The 25,475-nt window shown below is 44.3% G+C and overlaps 1 protein-coding gene across 1 annotated transcript in view; it reads right to left on the bottom strand.

Annotated features, from left to right (window-relative positions):
• Positions 1-855: 855 nt before the first annotated feature.
• NALF2 (NALCN channel auxiliary factor 2) overlaps positions 856-25,475 on the bottom strand; it is a 39,701-nt gene continuing 15,081 nt past the window's right edge. Inside the window, exons 2-3 of the mRNA XM_008155953.3 lie at positions 4,129-4,300; positions 856-3,716 (exon numbers count right to left, since the gene is read on the bottom strand). Of these exons, the coding sequence (XP_008154175.1) occupies positions 3,331-3,716; positions 4,129-4,300 (558 nt within the window). The 3' untranslated portion in view covers positions 856-3,330. The remainder of the gene's footprint in view (positions 3,717-4,128; positions 4,301-25,475) is intronic.

The raw sequence follows: 25,475 nt of genomic DNA, 5'->3' as shown, positions 1-25,475 counted from the left end.
ATAGATGAGGACATTAAGGCTCAAAGAAGTCAAGGAACTTGTGCAAAGTCATACAAATAGGTACTAGACAGTGAACTCATACACTGGTTGTGTAGACCAGTACCTAACCTCCATGCTATGCTGACTTCAGAGAGCTGGGGAACTTGTGTTTTCTTGGCAAAGGAATTTAGCAGTTCAGTGAGAAGACCAGTTTCCCTCCGAACTCACGCTCTCCCTTTCCCCGTTTATGTGAAGAGGTGGTAGTTGTGGAGGGCTCTGCCTGCTGCTCTTCCATCAGTTCTTCCTGAACCCCTTTCACTCCTGTGATGGGAAGATGGACCTGGTGAAGCAGTATAGGAGATGAGGCTGGTAGACTAGAACCAAAGGCTGCAACAAATGTACAAAACTTCTCATCCCCAGGCTATGTGGGGCCTGCAGATGTGTTTAGTCCCCACAGATGTTTGTTTGTTTTTTACTCGAGCCAACATTTAGAAATTAGAGGGCTTCACGTAAAAACCCTGAGTCCTGATTTCCCCTAAAGAATGAGATCTGGCAACATTGGGCCCACATTCCCAAAGACAACCTTGGGCCTCAGCTGCTGTGTAGCCTGCAGTGCCCTGTATTCATCACCACTCACAATGCTGGGGTCTGCACTTCACCCCTGGCTGGGCTACCTGATCCCTGCAGGAGGTTGAGTTTGTGATTCCTTGTCTATAATGGCCTACTACAGAGTTTGCCTCCCTCCTCGGCCCCTCACATGAGCCATCAAGGAGCCAGGCACAGTGTCAGCAACCTCTTGTCCCACCTCCTCCCCAAGCCATATACTTTTTCCTCTGATAGCACTTGATTCCACAGAACACAGCCATGAAGGGAGGGTTATCATCAAGTCTTACAATTTATTTCTTTATGGGGTTAAACAAGAGCAGAGAGGCCTCTGCCCCACAATGCAACAAAACAGAAAGCAGTACACATACAGACTCTCACTGAAACACAGAGGTAGGGGAAGGGAGACAACTGAATCATAGCCAGGTGAGGGAGGAAGGGACAGGGGACTACTAGGAATCCAGCTTGGAGACCCAAGTCATAGAAACTAGTGCAAGAAAGTCCTACTCATGAAGCACAGTGTAGAAAATGGCGTAAGAAAGCTGTCCAGCTCTGCTGCCTGTGGCGGAGGGCAGGGCAGCTTGAGGGGTAGTATCTGGGTGGTGGGGTGGATAGGGACAATCAAATGACTTTGAGGTGGAGTGAGGTGCCCCTTTCCCCTGCCACCGGGCAAGGCCCTGGGCTGGTCTGAGCCAGGGGTCTCCTGGGCACTTGGTGAGGGGGAAGAGAGGATGGGAGTCTCCAAGGGTCCATTCCCTAGGGCCCTAAGGTCCCCCTTTACTTCCCAGTCCCCTTTTCCCCTCCTGAGGATGCAGGAGTTAGAAGGCAGTACCTAGGGTCTCTCATGTCGACATAAGCATCTCTGGAAAGGAGCCAGCACCTCTTTCCCTCCCCAGCTGAAAAGAGCACTCTAGGGATGGGGTATGTGGCTAGGCCCAAAGTGCTGAGGGCCAAACAGGGGAGTGTGTGGGCAGGGCATATGGGTAGGGGGAGGGGGCACGCTATGAGAAATGAAAAAACTGGTAGGGAAGGACTTCCCAGTCTCATGAAGTCTATATGGGACACATTTGAGGCCCTAGAATGATTCCTTCTCTACAAGGGAAGTCTCCCATTTATCCCCTAGCCAACCAATTTCAGCTGTCCCCTCTCGATTCCCTTCTTGGTTTTACCTAATGTGGCTCCACGGCTACCCATCCCCTTAATTCACTAGCATCACATCCTAGGACACAGGGTCTTCTGGCACCAAAGCTGCTGGGCTTGTTCCAGACAGTTCTGGCTTCCTGTTGGCTTTGAGATGTCCCAGGCAATGTGGTCTCCCACTCCCAAGAGATCAGCACAAGGCTAATGGCCCCCAAAGGGCTCTTGATGCCTCTTCTCTCACTCAGCCCTCTAACCTGGCTAAATAGTTCAAGTCTGTCAGCCAACAGATGACAGCACATTCTCTTTATTCAGTGGGTCCTTTTTGCCAGTTTCTAGATGTTCTCCAGCAAGGAGCAAGGGTGGCTGGATCAGCGGACCCGCCACAGGGTGAGGAGGAGTCTGGTTGTTTCACTATTGGAATAGTATATCATGGGGTCAGGAATGGGAAGAGATGAATACTCTTTGGTAGGCTGGGGATGGGGACAGGGAAGGGATGGGGCTCATCTCTGGAAAGCTCTGGGGCAATGCCACCAGATTCTCCTTCATGGAGGCCTGGGCTAGGGCAAGATGGGGGAGTATGGGGACCCAGGCCAGGCCTGACCCACTTGGGCTTAAGTCCCTCCTCCCCATGGAGATCAGAAATGGAAATGTCTTTGTCCCCAAGGCTAAGATCTCCAGGGCAAGAGCGGCCCTTGGGAGTATGTGCACCTTCTGTAAGATATGGCCCTCCAGACAGCGGCAGTCTGACCATGTGACCTCAGCCTTCTGCTTCAAGGCCCAACAACCCATTTCCTGCAATTTCCCCCCACAGGGCTCCTTATACAACCCTTTTTGATTTGGGGAGCTGTCCTTGAACCTGCCTCAACACTGATCATCCATCTACCCAAAGCCTGATAGCAATAACCCATTTAGCCATCTCTCTAAGCCCTCTGCCTACAACTCTCCTCTCCCTCTTCCCTATCCCCACTCTCTCACCACTCATTCTGCACCCCATTCCTACCCCTCATTGCCTAGGGTTGTGGGGAAGTTTGAGGGCAGTCCTGACCCAGCTGTGACTGTGCGCACCTCATCTCCCAGCCTGGCACTTCCCTATTGTGGTCTCATGTGGGCCAAGGTGCACTGGAGGAGGGCCACTGCACCGTCTGCGTCTGCCGTTGCCTGTAGGGGTATGGGCAGAAGGGAATTAAGGATCTTGGCAACAAAAGGAATGTGAAGGGGTGAAAGAGCTTCTCCCCTCTGGGCCCCCCAACATTCCCTGCAGGGCCAAGGCTGGGCTAGCAGCCTCCTTCCCTGGGGTCAGGGCTCTCAGCAGGGGTGGACAATGCCAGTCCCCACTTTGTTTGCTGAACCCCATAAATGGGGCCTAGGATGGGGCGCCTGCTGCTCCTGCCTTCTCCTGGATGAGTTTTGCAGCTCCCGGGGCCCTCTGGCCATTCTGATGGAGCTGCTTTTGGAGTGGGAGTAGGCTGGGGACCATGTGTAGTCCCTCATTTCCCCCATCCCCCACCTGGTCCTATATCTCCCATGGGAGGAGCCCCATCCCCCTGCCCCTGGGGGAGCTGGAGCTGATGTCAGTGTGTGGTGGAGGTCTGTCCTCCCTCCCTGCTGTCACTCTTCCAGAGTCAGGCCCTCATCTAGGGCAGGCAGTGCCTCCAGCCCCAGTCCCCCACCACTCTGGTTGCTGGAGAAGGACACCATGGTATGGAGGAGCATGAGAACAAGGACATAGAGCCGGATCCTGCTGGGGCTGAGGCGGGAGTCCCCAGAGACCGGCAGCAGGGAGGGCTTGTGGCTGATATGGCCTGGGGGGTCATGGCGGGGATGGTAGTGGCGGTACTGTTGGTGGTAGTGGTGGAAATAGGAGTGGTGGAATTGCTGGTGGTGAGTTTTGGGGGCCTCAGACTCCTTGAACTTCTTCTTTTCCGACTCACAGGAGACCCACTGCACGTCACAGCACTTGCTTTCCAGCCGCTTTGGTGAAGTATCCAGCAACCCTGCCAATGGATAAGGAAGGTGTGGTGGGGTGCTCAAGGGGATAAGGCCTAGGCCTTTTCTAGAGATGAGCTTTTCAAAGCTGGGACTGACTTCTCAGGTAGCCATGCTCAAGACACCTTTCCCCCTGCCCCTTACCACTTTCCTTTTCTGGAGTCTTCTCTCCCAGGGACTCCAGATCATTTCTCTGGGATAACTACCTGGATGGGCATGATTTGGATAGAGAGGACCACTCTACTCTCTGCCCCTATTCCACTCGCCCTTATCCCAACTTGGGGACCTCATTGCTCGCTCCTCCAGCCACTTACCTTCTTCTAACCTGACTTCCCTGTTGTTCTCCCTGCTACCACACCCCAGACCTGGTGCTTCCCTGGGCCCCAGCCTCCTCCCTCCTCCACAGTGCCCTGCCTTTACCTGTACAGATAAAGCCAGGGAGCCCTCCATACACCATTTCTTCATTGTCAGGGAGCATAAAGGGGCACCGGGTCTGCACCTCCAGGCAGTACTGCTTGCAGGGCACCCACCGCTGGCATTCCTGATGGGTCACGCTGAAGTATTCTGAGCACAGCCAGGCCTTGTAGACAGCCTGTGGGGAAAGGAAAGAGTGTCAGCCCAGGCGTCAGCCCCTTCCCACCTCAGACAAAAGTGATGAGGAGGGTGTACTTTACTCTGGGGGTGTATGTGTGCTCACCAACCCAACCCCAGGATCCAGGAGAAGAAGGGTTTGGGTCAAGACCACTACATCCTACCCTAAGATCTACCATCTCATAGCCAGGACTCCCGAGTCCCTGAGTCTACAATAATCCAAGACTTAGAATTTGTTCATTAGTAAAATCACAAAATGACTCCAGTGTCTGAACTGGAAGGGGCTTTACCAATCATCCCATCCAACCTTACCATTTTACAGTTGGCCCAAAGAGGTGTCCTGACTTGTCTGAGGTCACCTACAATGGGGTCAATTTGAGTTCTATTCAATTCAGCAAACATTTATTTGGCTGTTGATGGTTAACTTTCTAAATTCAAGGAAGAGATACAATAATCCTTGCTCTATCTCATTAGGGTGTTATGTGGATCAAATAATATGACACACCCCAGCTGGTATAGCACAGTAGTTGATCATTGATTCATGAACCAGGAGTTCATGATTCCTAGTCAGGGCACATGCCTATTGAGAGCTCCATCCCCAGTAGGGGGTGTGCAGGAGGTAGCCGATCAATGATTCTCTCTCATCATTGATGTTTCTCTCTCCCCCTCCCTTCCTCTCTCTGAAATCAATAAAAAATATATTAAAAAAATAATGTGATGGAGGTTGGAAGATGGCGACCGGTAGGAAGGTAGGAAGGGAGAGAGTGTGAGAGAGTGAGGGAGCGATAGAGGAGTGTGTAGACGTGTGTGTGTGTGTGTGTGTGTGTGTGTGTGTGTGTGTGTGTGTATGAGCTAGGGACAGTTAGATGCTGCAGGTCTTCCAAAGGGCTGCCAAACTGGGCAGTCTTAGGCAGTGGAGTCCCACTCCCAACGCGGACACTCCGGGGTGGCCAGTGCGGGCACAGAGACCAAGCCATCTTGAGAAACAGCTGCTTGAGATTAGGATCCTGGCCTCAGCACCACCCAGTCTGGTCTCAGATGCAAACCAGGACCCTGCAGCCACTGGGGACAGAGACCTGCGACCACAGCTGCAGACCCACAGACACCAAGAATCCAGACATCCCAGCTGCAGATTTCTGTGAGTCACAGAGCCCATCCCCCTCCCCACAGGCCTGCAGCAGCACCATAGGAACTGCTAGATCCGCCCCTCACATAGGGCCTGCAGAGCCCCTGCAGGAATTTGAGCCTGGGCTCGCACAGACTGAGAATCTGTTCCCTGCAATGCAATTGGGCGACCAAACCCAAAGCCCAAGTATGGCGGAAGTGCCACCTGACTTCGATTCTGGGCAAGCGCACACGGAAATCTGTTTTCCACAGCACAGGAGTGGACGTCCTGCCGACACAGTGCTACTGTGCAACCCAGTCCCCCAAGCTGACCGGGACCCCGATTCTCCAGGCAGGAGGCAGCACTGAGCACCAGTGACTTGACTCTGTTTCTTATTGCGTGCGCCTGGGATCCCTGACTCCCAGCGCATTCACACTAAGAGCCAGTGACTCCAATTCTTGGTGCATGTGCACACAGGGACCCTGATTCTCAGCGTGAGGCTGCATGAAGCAACACTCTGATACTCGATTCGTGGTGCAGGCACAGGGGAACTTTGACTCCTGGCACACACTAGGGGACTCTGATTTTCAGCACACGTCAGCGGGGTCTCTGTTTCAGTGTGGGGCAAGTGGGGTCCCTGATTCTAGGTGCGCACACGAGGCCACACTGAACGCCAATAACACAGACCCTGGGCGAGCCTGGTTCCCACTAACCCACGGCAGCCACACGTCTTAGTGGACGGAGCTATTCAGTTACACTTGGGTGGTGCGAAGCTCCCACTGCACATGGCCCAGGCCCATGCAACTCGACGTTTGAATCTTCCAATGATAATCAGAATTGGGAGATGACACAATCCCCAGAGGAAAGAAAATGAGGAATCGCCAAGAAATGAAATTAGTGAAAGTGAAGCATGCAACATGACAAAAAAAGAATTCAGAGTAATGGTCGTACAATTCATATACCAGATGGATGAGAAAATCAACAACCTATGCAAGAGTCAGGAAGAAATGAAAAGTGACATAGCTACAATCAAAAACACCATGGAAGGTTTCAACAGTAGACTAGAAGCAGAGGACCGAATTAGTGAGTTAGAAGATAAGGTAGAGAAACAAGCTCAATCTGAACAGGAACTGGAGAAAAAAATTAAAAAGCAGGAGGAGAGCCTAAGGGAGGTTTGGGACAACATGAAACGAAGTAACATACGTATAATAGGGCTCCCAGAAGGACAAGAAGAGCAGCGAGGATTAGAAAATCTATTTGAAGGAATAATGACAGAAAACTTCCTGGATATGGGGAAGAAAAAAGTTAGCTAGTACAGAGAGTCCAGCGAAGAGGAATCCCAAAAGACCCACACCAAGACACAGCATAATTACAATGGCAAATGTTAATGACAAAGAGAAAATCTTAAAGGCTGCAAGAGAGTGACAGAGAGTTACCTACAAAGGATCCCCCATCAGATTATCAAATGATTTCTCAACAGAAACACATCAAGCTAGAAGGTAATGGAAGGAGGTATACAAAGTGTTACAAAGCAAAGGACTGAATCCAAGAATAATCTATCCAGCAAGACTATCAATCAAAATTGAAGGGGAAATCAGAAGCTTCGCAGACAAAAAAAAAGGCTAAGGGAGTTTATCACTAACAAGCCAGCAATGCAAGAAATGCTAAAGGGAATGCTGTAAAAAGAAGAAATAAAAAGGTAAGAAGGAACACAGGCACAAAAATAGAAATGACTACAAACAAGTACCTTTAAATAATAAGTTTAAACGGAAATGGACTAAATGCTCCAATCAAAAGACAAAGAGTGGCTGAATGGATAAAAAAACACAACTTATAAATATGCTGTCTACAAGAGACCCACCTCAGAACAAGGGACTCACACAGACTGAAAGTGCAGGGATGGAAAAATTTCTTTCAGGCAAATGGAAATAATAATAAAAAAAAGCTGGGGTAGCAATATTTATACCTGACAAAATAGACCTCAAAGTGAAGGTCATAATAAGAGATAAGGAAGGCCACTTCATAATACTAAAGGGATCAATACAACAAGAGGATATAACCCTGATACACATATATGCACCCAATGCAGGAGCACCCAAATACATTAAAAAAACTCCTGGAAGATATCAAGGGAGAGATCCACAACAATACAATCATAGTAGGGGACTTTAATACACCACTGACATCACTGGATAAATCCTCTAGACAAAAAATCAGCAAAGAAACAGCAATCCTAAATGACTCACTAGATCAGATGGACTTAAATGACATCTTCAGAACATTTCACCCCAAGGCCATGAAAAATACACATTCTTCTCAAGTGCACATGGGACATTCTCAAAAATAGACCACATATTGGGTAACAAGCAAAGTCTCCCCAAATTCAAGAAGATTCAATTCATACCAAGCATCTTCTCAGACCACAATGGCATAATATTAGAAATAAACTAAAATAAAAACAATCCAAAAAACTCAAACACTTGGAAGCTGAATAGCATGCTATTAAATAAAGATTGGGTTACCAATGAGATCAAAGAAGAAATTAAAAATATCCTGGAAACCAATGACAATAAAAACACAACAATCTAAAACCTATGGGACACAATGAAAGCAGTCCTGATAGGGAAGTTTATAGCTCTACAGGCCTACCTCAAAAAACAAGAAAAAAATGGCTGCAAATCATCTAACTCTACAACTCAAAGAATTAGAAAGAGAGCAACAAGAAAAGCCCATGGTGGGCAGAAGGAAGGAGATAATAAAGGTCAGAGCAGAAATAAATTACATAGAGACAAAAAAAAAACAAACACAACAACAACAAAAAAACAATACAAAGGATCAATGAAACCAAGAGCTGGTTCTTTGAAAGGATAAACAAAATTGATGAACCCAGGCTCACCAAGAAGCAAAGAGAGAGGACCCACATAAACAAAATCAGAAATGAAAGAGGCGAAATAACAACAGAACCCACAAAAATACAAAGGATTGTTAAAAAAAAATACTATGAACAACTCTACTCCAACAAACTAAACAACCTGGAGGAAATGGACATATTCCTAGAAAAATACAACCCTCCAAAACTCAATCAGGAAGATTCTAAAAATTTCAATAGGCTGATAACTATGGAAGAAATTGAAGCAGTCATCAAAAAACTCCCAGAAAACAAAAGCCCGGGGCCAGAAGGCTTCACAGGGGAGGTATGCCAAACATTCAAGAAAGAACTAAAACCTATCTTCCTCAGACTATTCCAAAAAATTCAAGAGGAAGGAACACTTCCAAACTCATTCTATGAAGCCAGCATTACCCTAATACCAAAACCAGATAAAGACAACACAAAGAAAGAGAATTATAGGCAAATATCCCTCATGAACATAGATGCTAAAATCATCAACAAAATTCTAGCAAATCAGATCCAGCAGTACATCAGAAAGATCATACACCATGACCAAGTAGGATTTATCCCAGGGATGCAAGGATGGATACAATATCCGAAAATCAATAAACGTGATACATCACATAAACAAATTGATAGATAAAAATCACATAATCCTATCAATCAATGCAGAAAAAGCATTTGACAAAATCCAACACCCTTTCTTGATAAACACTCTCAGCAAGGTGGGAATAGAAGGATCATACCTCAATATAATAAAAGCCATATATGACAAACCTACAGCCAACTTCATACTCAATGGGCAAAAACTAAAACCATTTTCCTTAAGAACAGGAACAAGACAGGGATGCCCACTCTCACCACTACTGTTTGACATAGTACTGGAAGTACTAGCCATTGCGATCAGATAAGAAGAAATAAAAGGCATCCAAATTGGAAAAGAAGTAAAACTGTCCTTATTCACAGATGACATGATACTGTACATAGAAAACCCTAGGGGCGCCGTGCCATCTTGCAAGGAATGGAGGATTTTATTGGAAACCTGACTTTCCGCGACAACTGCAAACACTGAACAGCTGTGAGCATCAGAGTATCTGTCCCCAAAGGGCGCAAACATTCCGGTTCAAAGGAACTCTTCACTGCACCAGGGAAAGGTCAGATTTCGCCTGAAATAAGGTGTGGTTTCTAATCCCCGTGGTGGGAGAGGGAAGCGTGCGAGCCGCAGGACCGGCAGGAACCTGGAGGTCTGTGCCTAGAAAAATCGGCAGCAGTTGGAACTGCCGTGATCCGTGAATGTGGAAGGGGGTCCTCTGAGCTGCTAACAGAAGTGATCTCTTAAAAACAACTCATTTTAATCTGACGAGGAGGGTCAGACTAAGAATTTTCAAAGGAGTGCAGGCTCCTTAGTCTTGTGTGCAGACCCACTGTCCGCACACTTGGGCTCTTTCCGACTCTGATTACTAAGCCCAATAAATAGGAAAACCCAGGTGGGAAAAACCCTGAAAGACTGCAGGGGAAGTTGTTTTTCCGGAACCTGGGGAGCAGAGCTGGGTGTGACCATCGGAGAGGCAGCTCTGAGGTGCACACCTCCACAAACAGGTAGTGAGTGCCATAGAGGGGAAAAAAAAAAAAAAAGCTAGAGAGGCCCAGAAGTCAATTCAGAAACACTGCCACCCAGGAGCTGAAACGCTAATTGTCTCGGGTGTAATCAAAAATAAATACGAGAAATTAAGACACGGCCGGCTTAAAAAGCAGGACTGGCTTCCAACACTGACGAGCCCTGGAATGAAGCTGAACTGAAATACCGCCCAGACTGGGAAACAGGCATACCAAACAGAATAATAGAGGAAGTGAATGACAGCCACTACTGCACATTTTAGTTTCCTATTTTTTATTTTAAATTCCTTTTTCAATTTTTTTAAATTTTTTTATTCTAATTTTTTATTTTCATTTTTTGCATGTTTTACTTAAGAAACTAAATTTTTTTCTTTTTGCTCACTCGATTTTCACCTTTTTAATTATTACATTTTTATTTTCAATCAGCATTATTATTACTATTATTTTAATTTTTTTTTAATGTCATTTGATTTTCTCTTTCTTTTATTTTGGGATTAGTGTCCTACATTCTATTTGCATCTTTCCCTTACAATCGTTTTACCCTATCTGAACGCTAACATTATGCCATCACTCTCCTCCTAACCTATCCCATTTTGACCTCCTGTTTATCTTAACCCTTTCTGGCTTTGGATTTTCCCTACTTTTTCAGTTTACCCTCTGCTAAAATTTCACCCTACTTATATATCTAACTAGAGGCCCGGTGCACGAAATTCGTGCAAGGAGGGGGGTTGTCCCTCAGCCTAGCCTGTACAATCTCCAATGTGGGACCCCTCAAGGGATGTTCGACTGCTCGTTTAGGTCCGATTCTAGGGATCGGGCCTAAACGAGCAGTCGAACATCCCTCTCACAATCCAGGACTGCTGGCTCCCAACTGCTTGCCTGCCTGCCTTCCTGATTGCCCCTAACCGCTTCTGCCTGCCAGCCTGATCACCCCCTAACCACTCTGCTTCCAGCCTGTTTGCCCCCAACTTCCCTCCTCTGCCGGCCTGGTTACCCCTAACTGCCATCTACAGGAGGGTTGATCACCTCCAACTGCCCTCCCTTGTGGGCCTGGTCCCTCTCAACTGCCCTCCCTCGCAGACCGGGTGCCCCCCAACTGCCCTCTCCTGCTGGCCATCTTGTGGTGGCCATCTTGTGTCCACATGGGGGCAGGATCTTTGACCACATGGGGGCAGCTATATTGTGTGTTGCAGTGATGATCAATCTGCATCGTACTCTTTTATTAGATAGGATAGAGGCCTGGTACAGGGGTGGGGGCCAGCTGGTTTGCCATGAAGGGTGTCCCTGATCAGGGTGGGGTTCCCTTGGGGCATGGGGCGGCCTGAGCGAGGGGCCTGTGGTGGTTTGCAGGCCGGCCATGCCCCCTGGCAATGCAAGCGGAGGCCCTGGTATCTAGAATTTATTTTCCTTCTACAATTGAAACTTTGTAGCCTGGAGCAGAGCCAAGCCTGGGGCTCCCTCCGAGGCCCGAAGCCATTTGTGTTGGGGATATAATTGAAACTTTGTTGCCTTAAGCGGGTGGGCCTGGCCAGGGTGTGCGGAAAGCTTTGCTTCCCCTGTTGCCGGCGGCAACCCTGGCCTGCTCTCTCAAGCTCCATTCTGCCGCCATTTGTTTGAATTTGTTTACCTTCTATAATTGAAACTTTGTAGCTTGAGTGGAAGATTAGGCCTGCAATGGCTGGCAGAAAGCTTGGCTTCCTCTGTTACCTAGGAAACCTTGCTCTCTGTGGCTGTAGCCATCTTCGTTTGGGTTAATTTGCATACTTGCTCTGATTGGATGGTGGGTGTGGCTTGTGGGTGTGTCGGAGGTATGGTCAATTTGCATATCTGTCTATTATTAGATAGGATTCCCAACCCCCTGCTCCAAATCCATACATACCTCTCTATATGCTACCTAAAAAAAATAATTTTTCTCTCTGGCTTTTCTTGTTGTTTGCTTGAATGTTGATTAGATTGAATTTTTATGATTTTTTTATGAGATTGTTTTGATTATTCTTTTTGTTTGGTTGGTTCTTTTGTTTGCTTTGTTTTTTACTTTTGTTTTCCCTTGACTCACTTGATATTAGTTGGTGTTGCAGTTTGTATTAATCTCCAGGCTTGTGTTGCTGGAATTTGCTGGGATTAGTGGTTGTTCTAGTGGAGTTTACTCCCCACAGATATAGTTTGTTCCCCTTTTCTCTCTTAATATCGTTCTTGTCTCTCTTACTTTTTTTTCTTTTCTTTTTTTTCTGCTCTTTTCCCAAGTTCAGATTCACACACTTTTTTTTTCTTTCTTTCTTTTTACTCTCCCTCTTCCACTCCTATTCCCTAATTTGTCTTTCTCTGGTGGTTACCTTTATTGGAGGTTATTAATATCATGAATACAATTCTGTTCAGTGCCTTCTGTGTTGTGCCTGGTTGTGTTGTATTTTGTACCTTTAAATCAACGCCAGAGAGAGAGAACTACATAACCAGACATCCGGAGAAGAGAGACCATGGGGAGACAAAGAAATAGCCCCCATAGGAAAGAAAAGCGGGCATCACCAGAAAAGGAAGTAAACGAATTAGAGGCAAACAACCTATCAGAGAAAGAATGCAGAGAAATGGTCATAAGGTGGCTGAAAAGGATGGAAGACAAATTCGACAATATGAGTAAGAACCAACAGGAAATGAAGAAGAACCCAGAAGAAATGAAAATGACATCGCTGCTGTAAAGAACTCAATAGAAAGCATCAAGAGTAGACTAAAAGAAGCAGAGGACCGCATAAGTGAGCTAGAAGACAAGATGGAAAAAAATACCCAAGTAAAACAGCTTCTAGAAACAAAAATTAGAAAGCATGAGGAGAGCCTAAGGGAACTTCGGGACAACACGAAACAAAACAACATCAGGATAATAGGGGTACCAGAAGGAAAGGAAACTGAGCAAGGAATAGAAAACCTGTTTGAAGAAATAATAACATAAAACTTCCCTGATATAGGGAAGAAAAAACCCACACAAATCCAAGAAGCTCACAGAGTTCCAAGCAAAATGAACCCCAAAAGACCGACGCCAAGGCACATTATAATTAAGTTGGCAAACACCAACGACAAAGTAAGAATCTTAAAAGCGGCCAGAGAGAGACAGACAGTTACATACAAAGGAACCCCCATCAGACTAGCAACTGATTTCTCAACAGAAACTCATCAGGCCAGAAGGGAATGGAATGAAATATACAAAGTCATGCAAAGGAAGGGTCTCAATCCAAGAATACTGTACCCAACAAGGCTATCAATCAAAATTGAAGGTGAAATCAGGAGCTTCACTGACAAAAAAGGACTAAGGGAGTTTATCACCACCAAACCAGCAATGAAAGAAATGCTAAAGGGTTTGCTGTAAAAAAAAAAAAAAGAAGAAAGAAAGAAAGAAAGAAAGAAAGAAAGAAAGAAAGAAAGAAAGAAAGAAAGAAATAGGAAGCAAAGAAGGAACACAGGGGTGTAGAATAAAAATGGCGTCAAATAAGTACCTATCAATAATAACTTTAAATGTAAATGGATTGAATGCCCCAATGAAAAGACACAGGGTAACAGACTGGATGAGAAAACAAAACCCATATATCTGCTGTCTACAGGAAACCCACCTCAAAAATAAGGATGCATACAGACTGAGAGAAAAGGGATGGAAAAAGGTTTTCCAGGCGAATGGAAATGAAAAAAAAGCTGGGGTAGCAATACTTATATCTGACAAATTAGATCTCAAAGTGAAGGACATAAGAGATAATGAAGGCCACTTCATAACACTAAAGGGAGAAATCCAACAAGAAGAAATAACTCTGGTAAACATATATGCACCCAATACAGGAGGACCAAGATACATTAAAAAACTCCTGGAAGATATCAAAGGAGAGATTGACAGCAATACAATCATAGTAGGAGACTTCAATACCCCACTATCACCATTGGACAAATCCTCAAAACAAAAAATCAGCAAAGAAACTTCAATCCTAAATGACTCACTAGACCAGATGGAATTAATCGACATCTTCAGAACATTGCAACCCAAAGCCACAGAATATACATTCTTCTCAAGTGCACATGGGTCATTTTCAAAGATAGACCATATGTTAGGACACAGGCAGAGTCTCTCCAAATTCAAGAAGATAGAAATCATATCAAGTATCCTCTCAGATCACAGTGGCATAAAACTGGAAATCAACTACAATAAAAACAACCCAAAGAAATCAAACACTTGGAGACTAAACGGCATGCTATTAAACCATGACTGGGTTACCAAAGACATCAAGGAAGAAATAAAAAACATCATGGCAACAAATGACAATGAAAACACAACAATCCAAAATCTATGGGACACAGCGAAAGCAGTCCTGAGAGGGAAGTTCATAGCTCTACAAGCCTACTGCAAAAAACAAGAAACAATGGTAATAAATTACCTAACCCAACAACTCAAAGAGTTAGAGAGAGAGCAACAAGAAAAGCCCAGTGTAAGCAGAAGGAAAGAAATACTAAAGATCAGAGCGGAGATAAACGACATAGAGACCAAAGAAACAATACAAAAGATAAAAAAAAACAAGATCTGGTTCTTTGAAAGGATAAACAAGATTGATGAACCTCTAGCCAGGCTCACCAAGAAGCAAAGAGAGAGGACCCAAATAAACAAAATCAGAAATGAAAGAGGTGAAATAACAACAAACTCCGACGAAATACAAAGGATTGTTACAAAATACTACGAACAACTCTATTCCAACAAACTGGACAACCTGGAGGAAATGGACATATTCCTAGACAAATACAACCTTCCAAAACTCAATCAGGAATAATCTAGACAGCTCAACAGGCCAGTAACTATGGAAGAAATTGAAGCAGTCATCAAAAAGCTTCCGGCAAACAAAAGCCCAGGGCCAGATGGCTTCACAGGAAAGTTTTACCAAACTTTCAAGGAAGAACTAAAACCTATCCTCCTCAGACTATTCCAAAAAATTCAAGAGGAAGGAACACTTCCAAGCTCCTTCTATGAAGCCAGCATCACCCTAATACCAAAACCAGATAAAGACAACACAATGAAAGAGAATTACAGACCAATATCCCTCATGAACATAGATGCCAAAATCCTCAACAAAATCCTAGCAAATCGGCTCTAGCAATACATCAGAAAGATCATACATCATGACCAAGTAGGATTTATCCCAGGAATGCAAGGATGGTACAATATCCGCAAATCAATAAACGTGATACATCACATAAACAAATTGAGAGATAAAAATCACATAGTCATATCAATAGATGCAGAAAAAGCATTTGACAAAATCCAACACCCTTTCTTGATAAAAACTCTCAACAAGGTGGTAATAGAAGGATCATACCTCAACATAATAAAAGCTATATATGATAAACCCACAGCAAACATCATACTCAATGGGCAAAAGCTAAAACCATTTCCCCTAAGAACAGGAACAAGACAGGGATGCCCACTCTCACCACTCCTGTTTGACATAGTACTGGAAGTATTAGCTATCGCAATTAGGCAAGAAGAAGAAATAAGAGGCATCCAAATTGGAAAAGAAGAAGTGAAGCTGTCCTTATTTGCAGATGACATGATATTGTACATAAAAAACACAAAAGATTCCATCAAAAAACTAATAGACTTAATAAATGAATTCGGCAATGTAGCGGGATACAAAATTAACGCCAAGTAATCTATGGCATTTCTATACACCAATAATGAACTTACAGAAAGAGAGACTAAAAAAGCAATCCCATTTACCATCACACCAAAAAAATTAAGATACCTAGGAATAAACTTAACTAAGGAGGTAAAAGACGTATACGTGGAAAACTACAGGACACTGAAAAAAGAGATAGAGGAAGACGTAAACAGATGGAAGAACATACCATGTTCATGGATTGGTAGAATCAACATCATTAAAATGTCCATACTACCCAAAGCAATCTACAGATTCAATGCACTCCCCATCAAAATACCAACAGCATATTTCACATACCTAGAAAGAACTCTCCAAAAATTCATCTGGAATAAAAAAAAGACCCCGAGCCGAAACCGGTTTGGCTCAGTGGATAGAGCGTCAGCCTGCGGACTCAAGGGTCCCAGGTTCGATTCCGGTCAAGGGCATGTACTTTGGTTGGGGGCACATCCCCAGTAGGGGGTGTGCAGGAGGCAGCTGATCGATGTTTCTCTCTCATCGATGTTTCTAAATCTCTATCCCTCTCTCTTCCTCTCTGTAAAAAATCAATAAAAAAAAAAGACCCCGAATAGCCACAGCAATCCTGAGAAAGAAGAATAAAGTAGGTGGGATCTCAATACCAGATTTCAAGCTGTATTACAAAGCCACTGTTCTCACAACAGCCTGGTACTGGCACAAGAACAGACATATAGATCAATGGAACAGAATAGAGAATCAAGATATCGACCCAAACCACTATGCTCAATTAATATTTGACAAAGGAGGCATGAACATACAATGGAGTCAAGACAGTCTCTTCAATAAATGGTGTTGGGAAAATTGGACAGATATATGCAAAAAAATGAAACTAGATCACCAACTTACACCATACACAAAAATAAACTCAAAATGGATACAGGACTTAAACATAAGACGGGAAACCATAAAAATACTAGAGGAATCCACAGGCAACAAAATCTCAGACATATGCCAAAAGAACTTCTTCACTGACACTTCCCCTAGGGCAATGGAAGCTAACGAGAAAATTAACAAATGGGACTACATCAAAATAAAAAGCTTTTTTACAGCAAAAGAAACCATCAACAAAACAACAAGAAATCCTACTGCATGGGAGAACATATTTGAAAATGCTATCACTGATAAAGGTTTAATCTCCAACATCTACAGGCAGCTTATGCAACTTAATAAAAGGAAGATAAATGATCCAATAAAAAATGGGCAACGGACCTAAACAGAATATTTTCAAAAGAAGACAGAAGGAAGGCCAAGAGACACATGAAAACATGCTCAAAGACACTTATTATCCGAGATGCAAATCAAAACAACAATGAGGTACCATCTCATACCTGTCAGAATGGCTATCATCAACAAATCAACAAACGACAAGTGTTGGTGAGGATGCGGAGAAAAAGGAACCCTCATGCACTGCTGGTGGGAATGCAGACTGGTGCAGCCACTGTGGAGAACAGTATGGAGTTTCCTCAAAAAACTGAAACTGGAACTCCCATTTGACCCAGTAATCCCACTCCTTGGAATATATCCGAAGAAACTAGAAACACCAATCAGAAAGGATATATGCACCCCTATGTTCATAGCAGCACAATTTACAATAGCAAAGATTTGGAAACAGCCTAGGTGCCTGTCAGCAGATGAGTGGATTAAAAAAATGTGGTACATCTACACAATGGAATACTATGCTGCCATAAAAAAGAAGGAATTCTCATCATTTGCAGCAACCTCGATGGAATTGGAGAACATTATGCTAAGTGAAATAAGCCAGTCAATGAAAGAAAAATACCACATGATCTCACTCATTTATGGATAATAAAGAACATTATAAACTGATGAACAAAAAGATAGATACAGAGACAGTAAAGCATCAAACAGACTTTCAATTTACAGGGGGAAAGTTAGGGAGAGGTGGGGGAGTTAAGAAATCAAACGAAGGACTTGTATGCATGCATATAAGCATAAACAATGGATGCAAAACTCTGGGGGGTGAGGGCATGTATGGGTGTGGGGTGGGGGGGCAATGGTAAGATATGTACACATATAATACCTCAATAAAAAAATGTAAAAAAAAAAGAAAAAAAAAAGAAAGAATAAATGATTATCAATGAAAAAAAAAAAAGAAAACCCTAAAGACTCCATCAAAAAATTATTACTTAATAAATGAATTCAGCAATGTAGCAGGATACAAAATTAATGCCAAGAAATCTATTGAATTTCTTTACACCAATAGTGAACTTACAGAAAGAGAGACTAAAAAAGCAATCCCATTTACCATTGCACCAAAAAAATTAAGATACCTAGGAATAAACTTAACTAAGGAGGTAAAAGACCTATATGCGGAAAACTACAGGACACTGAAAAAAGAGATTGAGGAAGACATAAACAGATGGAAGAACATACCATGTTTATGGACTGGTAGAAACAACATCATCAAAATGTCCATACTACCCAAAGCAATCTATACATTCAATGCAATCCCCATTAAAATACCAATGGCATATTTCACAGACCTAGAAAGAACTTTCCAAAAATTCATCTGGAATAAAAAAAGATGCCGAATAGGTGCAGCATTCCTGAGAAAGAAGAACAAAGTAGGTGGGATCTCAATACCAGAGATCAAGCTGTATTACAAAGCCACTGTTCTCACAACAGCCTGGTACTGGCGAAGAACAGACATAGATCAATGGAATAGGATAGAGAACCCAGAAATCGACCCAAACCACTATGCTCAATTAATATTTGACAAAGAAGGCATGAACATACAATGGAGTCAAGACAGTCTCTTCAATAAATGGTGTTGGGAAAATTGGACAGATACATGCCAAAAAATGTAACTAGACCACCAAATTACACCATACACAAAAATAAACTCAAAATGGATAAAGGACTTAAACATAAGATGGGAAACCATAAAAATACTAGAGTAATCCACAGGCAGCAAAATCTCAGACATATGCCGAAGCAATTTCTTCACTGATACTGTTTCTAGGGCAATGGAACCTGAAGAGAAAATAAACAAATGGGACTACATCAAAATAAAAAGCTTTTGCACAGCAAAGGAAACCATCAACAAAACAACAAGAAAGCCCACTGTATGGGAGAACATATTTGCAAATGTTATCACCGATAAGGGTTTAATCTCCAACATTTACAGGGAATTCATACAACTTAACAAAAGGAAGATAAACAATCCAATCAAAAAATGGGCAATGGACCTAAATAGATACTTTTCGAAAGAAGACAGAAGAAAGGCCAAGAGACATATGAAAACATGCTCAAAGTCACTAATTATCCGAGAGATGTAAATCAAAACGACAATGTGGTATCATCTCACACCTGTAAGAATGGCTATCATCAACAAATCAACAAACGACAAGTGTTGGGAGAGGATACGGAGAAAAAGGAACCCTTTTGCACTGCTGGTGGGAATGCAGACTGGTGCAGCCACTGTGGAGCACAGTATGGAGTTTCCTCAAAAAACTAAAAATGGAACTCCCATTTGACCCAGTGATCCCACTTCTAGGAATATATCCCAAGAAGCTAGAAACACCAATCAGAAAGGATTATGCACCCCTATGTTCATAGCAGCACAATTTACCATAGCTAAGATTTGGAAACAGCCTAAGTGCCCATCAGCAGATGAGTGGATTAAAAAACTGTGGTACATCTACAGAATGGAATACTATGCTGCGGTAAAAAAAGAAGGAATTCTTACCATTTGCAACAGCATGGATGGAACTGGAGAGCACTATGCTAAGTGAAATAAGCCAGTCAGAGAAAGATAAATACCACATGATCTCACTCATTTATGGAATATAATGAACAACATAAACTGATGAACAAAAACAGATCCAGAGACAGAGAAGCATTGATCAGACTGTCAAACCTCAGAGATAAGGTAGGGAGGGTGGGGGTAAGGAGGAGAAATCAACCAAAGGACTTGTATGCATGCATATAAGCCTAACCAATGGACACAGACAACAGGGGGGTGGGGGCATGAGTGAGGGGGGTTGGGCTGTTAATGGGGCAATGAGGACACATATATAATACCTTAATCAATAAAGAAATTTAAAAAATAATATGATGCATGAAAATGTTTGGTAAATTCTAAAGTGCAATACAAATGTGAGGGGTTATTTTTAATAAAAACAGGAATCTGCCTTACCAAGCACTACTTGTGCCTTCAAGCTCTATTTAATCCAATGCTAAACCCTGGTGTGGGGCAGACACCATGCTTCATTTGGAAACTTTGCTTTGCAGTTTCACTTCATGGGTATATTTCCTGTCCCTTATCTAGCTCACTCCAATCAGGTGCTGGATCCTAGCCAAGAGAGTTTCCCTGCTCTATACTCTTTGGCTATCATCAAGCCTAGAGTTTCTCAACAGCAACACTCTAATAATTATCCAAGCTAAATTATCCCATTTTAGCTGGGATAATTCTTTGTAGTAAGGACTGTTTGTGCACTACAGGATATTGAGTAGCTTCCTTTGCCTTTATCTACTAGTTGCCAGGTGCACTGCCCAATTGTAATGACCAAAAAATATCTCCAGCCATTGTCAAATGTCCCCTGAAAGGGGGGAGGGTGGAAAAATCATCTCCCATTGATAATCACTTGCTACTGAAAGTGTGGAGCCAGACCAGCAGCAATACTATCACCTATCTAGAAGCTTGTAAGAAGTGCAGAACCCTGGCCTTTCCTTAGACTCAAGTCAGCATCTGCAACTCAAGCTTGGGGTTAGAGTCCTGCCCACACTCAGTCATCTTTTCAACACCTTCTCACAGCAATGGTTGCTCCTCACAGCAATGGTTCTCAGATTTCAGTGTGCCTGAGAATCCCTGGGGCACCTGTTAATATGCAACTAGCCCCTCCAATTAATCTTCAAAAGGACTGAGGTGGGTTCAGGGATCTGCATTTTGATAAGGATCCAGGTCATTCTGCTGCCAAAAGCCTTTCACCCACACTCTGAACAACATGGTCAGAGCTTCTCACACCGACTTCAAATATTTACACTAAAATACAAATAATTCCAACTGTGAACATGGACTCTGGCAATGTAATTTCACATTGGTCTTCTCCAAAGCCATCATTGATGAGTAGTAGTGGGTTATGGTGCAAATCAGCCCCGTGAAGAACAAAGCATTGCTTGGGACTTTGATATTTTACCGGCATCTGAAATTTAACATGCTCTAAATCTTAAAATGAAGTTCTCGATTTTTTTCCCCACTCCAAATCTCTCTCACCCCAAAGTCTTGGCCATTTCAGGTAAGTGCCACAACCATCCACTTGGATGTCCAAGCTGGAAACCTAGGTGTCAGCCTTCATTCCTCTTTCCCTGAGTCCCCACATGCAGTCCATCCTCTTCCACAGCTTTATGCAGGCCACTGTTATTTGTCACATGGATGACAGTTTCCTATCTGGCCTTCCTGCTTCCACTCTTGGTCTTTCCAATCCACTGCTCACACAGGATTAAGAGTGATCTCAAAATGTCATCGCATCATGTTACTCCCTTGCTTCAAATCTTCAAATCATTTAGAATAAAACTCAAACTTTTGACCACAGACCTCAAACCCCTGCAAAACATGACCTCTCTGTCTCTCCAGCCTCATTTTCTACCTCTCCCTTCAAGCTCATCATGCTCCACATGCAGAGATTTTCTTTTTCTTGAACATGACCTACTTCTTCCCAACTCAGGGCCTTGGCACATACTGTTTTCTTGGCCTGGAATGCTCTTCCCCCCTGCTTTTGGCATAGCTAGGTCCTTCTCATCTTTCAGGCCTCAGTTCAAATATCACCTCCTCAGAGGGGGTCTCCCTGATTAGTCAGGCTAGAGGATGCCCCCTCATCATTCTCCCTTTTTCTTAACTGTTCACCACAAGTATGTCTTTGGCTGCATTTTGTTTTGTTTTGTTTTTTTCTGTCAGTCTCACTAAAATGTGAGATGCATGAAAACAGACATGGGTTTGTCTTGTTGACCATTGTGTACTTAGCATAATATATGTAAAAAATGTCTGTTGATGGAATGAACAGGACAAGTAAATGAGGACAGGTCCCTACCCTCAGAGAAATTCCATTTTCATGGGTAGACACATCTAACTTGAATCTCTGGCATATGATCCATACTATAGGAGAGGTTAAACATTGGAGGGAAGCAAATAGAAAAGTTAGGAAAGATTCTAGCTATGAAAAAAATTTTAAAATTTTTAAACATTTTTTAAAAGTATAAAAAACAGAAAAGAAAGCAAAAAAGAAAAAAATATTTCAGCCAGGGGATAATAGCTAAGCAAGGACTCACAGTAGGATTTTAGACGGTTGGGTAGAGAAAAGACAAAAGGGCATTTCAGGCAGAGGCAACAGCTTTAACAAAGCAATGGAGGGGAGTGAACACATGGTGTGCTAAAAGAACAGAGAATGATTTTGTATGAATGGAGTGAAAATGGTACCAATCTCCTGTGGATGGACATTAAAGTTATTACTAAGTGTTCACTATTATAAACAATGCTTCAGTGAATATCTTTGTACTCATGTTTCTTGCATACCTATGTTACATTTTGTTTATATGAACAAAAAGTGAAATTATTAGAATAAAAGATATTTACAAAGGAATGAGAAGGGAGTGAGAGGAAGGTGGAAAAGAACATGTGAATGTAAAAGGCAGGGAAAGAGAGCTGGAGGCATCAGAGATGGGGCCAAGGGGTAGGAGAGAGTGGCAGTGGGGTAAGGGAGTACAAGGGTGTGTAAGAAAGAGAGAATAGGAAAGAGTATGGAGTTGGAGGGTAAGAAATAGGAGAGAGTGGCAGTGGGGTAAGGGAGTACAAGGGTGTGTAAGAAAGAGAGAATAGGAAAGAGTATGGAGTTGGAGGGTAGGAAAAAACAGGGTTAAGGAGAAAGAACATGGGAATAAGAGATAGAGAGTGTATGGAAAATAAAGAGGTATGGTGAGGGTGAAAGAAGATAAAGGTAAGAAAGCAGGGGGTAAGAGAATGGGGTTAAGAGGGAGGCTGTGAAGATGAGGGCCAAGAAAGAGGGAGTACGAAAGATGAGGGTAAGAGTGAACAAGGAAAGAAAGGTGGGTGAGGAAGATGGGAGTACAAGAAAGCAGGGGTAAGAGAGAGAAATACAAGAGCTAAAGGAGACTAGGAGAAAGACATAAAAGTAAGGCAGAAAAGGAAACCCCTAGAGCTAAGGGCCCCAGTACCTCAGAGACCCCTGCCACCTTTTGGGCCCCAGAGTGCCAAGATGAGGCTGTTTCTACAGCCTCTGCCACAATCTCTACAGCCTGGAACCAGAGTCCACCTCAAGCCTCACCCCAAACTCTGTGGAATCACCCCCTCTTCCACCAGAGGGGTTCAGAGACTCCCAAGGGATTCTCCCTCAGCTCTTCCAATTCAACATATCTTCACCTAGGTGAGGAGGTTCCAGCCTTCCTCCCAGAAAACTACAATTAGCCTAATGGCAGGCTGTGGTGGCTGGGCTCTCCCCTCATTTGCTAGGGGAAAGAGGGAGGAATGAAAAGTGAAATTATTGAAATAAAAGGTATTTACAAAGAAATGTAGGGAGAAAGGCGGGAGGAGGAAATGGGTGGCTTGACCTTGGGAGTGCGACCTTTCTCCTTAATTAGAGGACCCTCCATCAAGCCCCACACCCCCAGCCAGAGTCACCATGGCAACAAGTCAGCTAGCAGATTGCCTGAGGAGGACACCAGGCTTGTGGGTGGTGAGGCAGGAACAGGCAAGGAGCTAATGAGGGGAATGGAAGAAGAAGATCGACAAGGGGCTGAGAGGTAATTCAATTCCTTGGTCCCACAGACAGACAGCTGAGGCTATTGCTAGCCCATCTGCTTCAGGGGTGGCCTGGGGTCCTTCTCAGATGAAAAGTCTGGCTCTCAGTGCTACCACATGGGCAGCCTGCCTTAGTTTCTGCAGCCCTCTTCCTTAGACGGTCCTAAGTAGCTTGCCCTGTCTCATCAGTGTTAGGACTGAGCCACAGGGGGCTGGCTGACTTGTTTGCACAGGCACAGAGACCCTGGGTACTCATCCATAAGGATGGAGAAGAGCCAGGTTAGGAGAGCTGTGGTGCTTGTTGGAGTTGGGGCATGCAGGGAAAAGGAAATGTCTTAGAACCAGACAATAGGCAGTTGAGAGACCCACTGAGGCAAGACTCAGGGCCATAGGGTTGGATATTTTTTTGCTCTAAGATGCAACTCTGGCTGCATATTAGAATCACTCAGACAGTCTTTTTAAAATGCTCCTGCTTGCCGAAACTGGTTTGGCTCAGTGGATAGAGCGTCGGCCTGCGGACTCAGGGGTCCCAGGTTTGATTTCCGGTCAAGGGCATGTGCCTTGGTTGTGGGCACATCCCCAGTGGGGGGGGGGTGTGCAAGAGGCAGCTGATCGATGTTTCTCTCTCATCGATGTTTCTAGCTCTCTATCCCTCTCTCTTCCTCTCTGTAAAAAATCAATAAAATATATTTTAAAAAATGCTCCTGCTTGGCCCACATCACACTCCAGACCAACTAAGTCAGAATCCTTGTGGGTGGGGCCCACATATCTGTAGTTTCTCAAAACATCTCGGGTAATTTCAGTATGCAGAGAACTATCAACTTAGCCCTAGTACACCATTTTAGAGATGAGGAAACAAAGGCCTAGGAAAAGGGGGAGGACTTGTCTATAGTCACATAAAATAATGGCAGAGGGAGAAACTTGAAATTTGGTTTCCCAACTCCAGCTCCAGAGTTCCTTCTACTGGGCAATCCTGCCAGTGACTTTGAAGTCTAAACTCAGGGGGCAGGACACAAGAGCATGAGTAGGGGGGAAGAGTTAAAAACCAGGCCTGCCTGGATTTTCCAGCTATTCAAACTCCAGCTGTGGCAGAAAAGGCTTCTTCTTCATCATGCCTTGTCCTCTAAGCTTACCCATCCTGGATCCTCGAGGTAGTGGCAGAGGATGGGGTGGGGTAGGAAGCCTTGGCTTGGCAGTGCCCTCCTTTCCCTGTAGAACCCCTTTTCCCACTTCAGTCAGGCCACCGCTGGGCTCAATCAAGTTCTGGCAGCTACAGACAAGTTGCTATGGGAACTGGGAGGGGAAGGAAACAGGGAGTAACTAGAGGGAACACCAATTAACCCAAAAAGGAAGCTGGAAAGGCTGTCCCACCACTCCTCCCAGTTGGGCTGTTAAGCCACTCCTGAAATGAGAGCAGGCAAGATTAAGGGGATCCCTACCCTTCTTGGGCTCTGTAGCTGCCAGTTTAGGGAGGAGCAGGGGTACCTGGAGAGCCTCACCTTTCTGCTCCCTATATCAAAGCCTTGAACAGGGCATTATTATTCCTATCCTCCTCTGGAAAGAAGTACCTGACTTCTGGCTCCCAGGGTGCTGCATGAATGCACACAAGTGCATGTGTACACACACAGCCCAACTCCAAGACTCGGGGCCAGAGGGTTTAGAAAGAGGAGGCCATCCTGGACTCCTCAGTTTGGAGTCTGGAAAGCCTGTAGAGAGGAGAGCATCAGTTCTTGCCAACAAGGAAGTTGGCAGTTTTCTTCTTGGATTCCAATGGGCTCCCCTCCTTAAGGCCTGTTTCCCCATCCAAATCCTCCCTACAGACCTTCCCTTCACGGCTGCTTGCTTTCTTAATGCACCTCTGGGATCTTTGGCCAGGAGCTGCAGCTGCAGAGCCTGTGGAGGCAGAGCAGAAATCTGGGCTGGGCTTGGGAATGAAACTCACTGTTCACAGCACAGAAGTAACCACCCCACTCTCAGATTTTACCTAGGGGGGAACTGAGGCCCAGAAAAGCCAGGGCTGGAAGGGAAGTACTCTGATGTCGCTTTGCACTGCATCCATCAGCACACCTAGAATTGTGTACCTACTCTTGATTCTGG

The sequence above is a fragment of the Eptesicus fuscus genome, chromosome 1, assembly GCF_027574615.1.
Source record: "Eptesicus fuscus isolate TK198812 chromosome 1, DD_ASM_mEF_20220401, whole genome shotgun sequence".
NCBI classification, from domain to species: domain Eukaryota; kingdom Metazoa; phylum Chordata; class Mammalia; order Chiroptera; family Vespertilionidae; genus Eptesicus; species Eptesicus fuscus.
The sequence above is the reverse complement of the archived record's forward strand: the minus strand, read 5'-3'. Positions and strand labels throughout refer to the sequence as shown.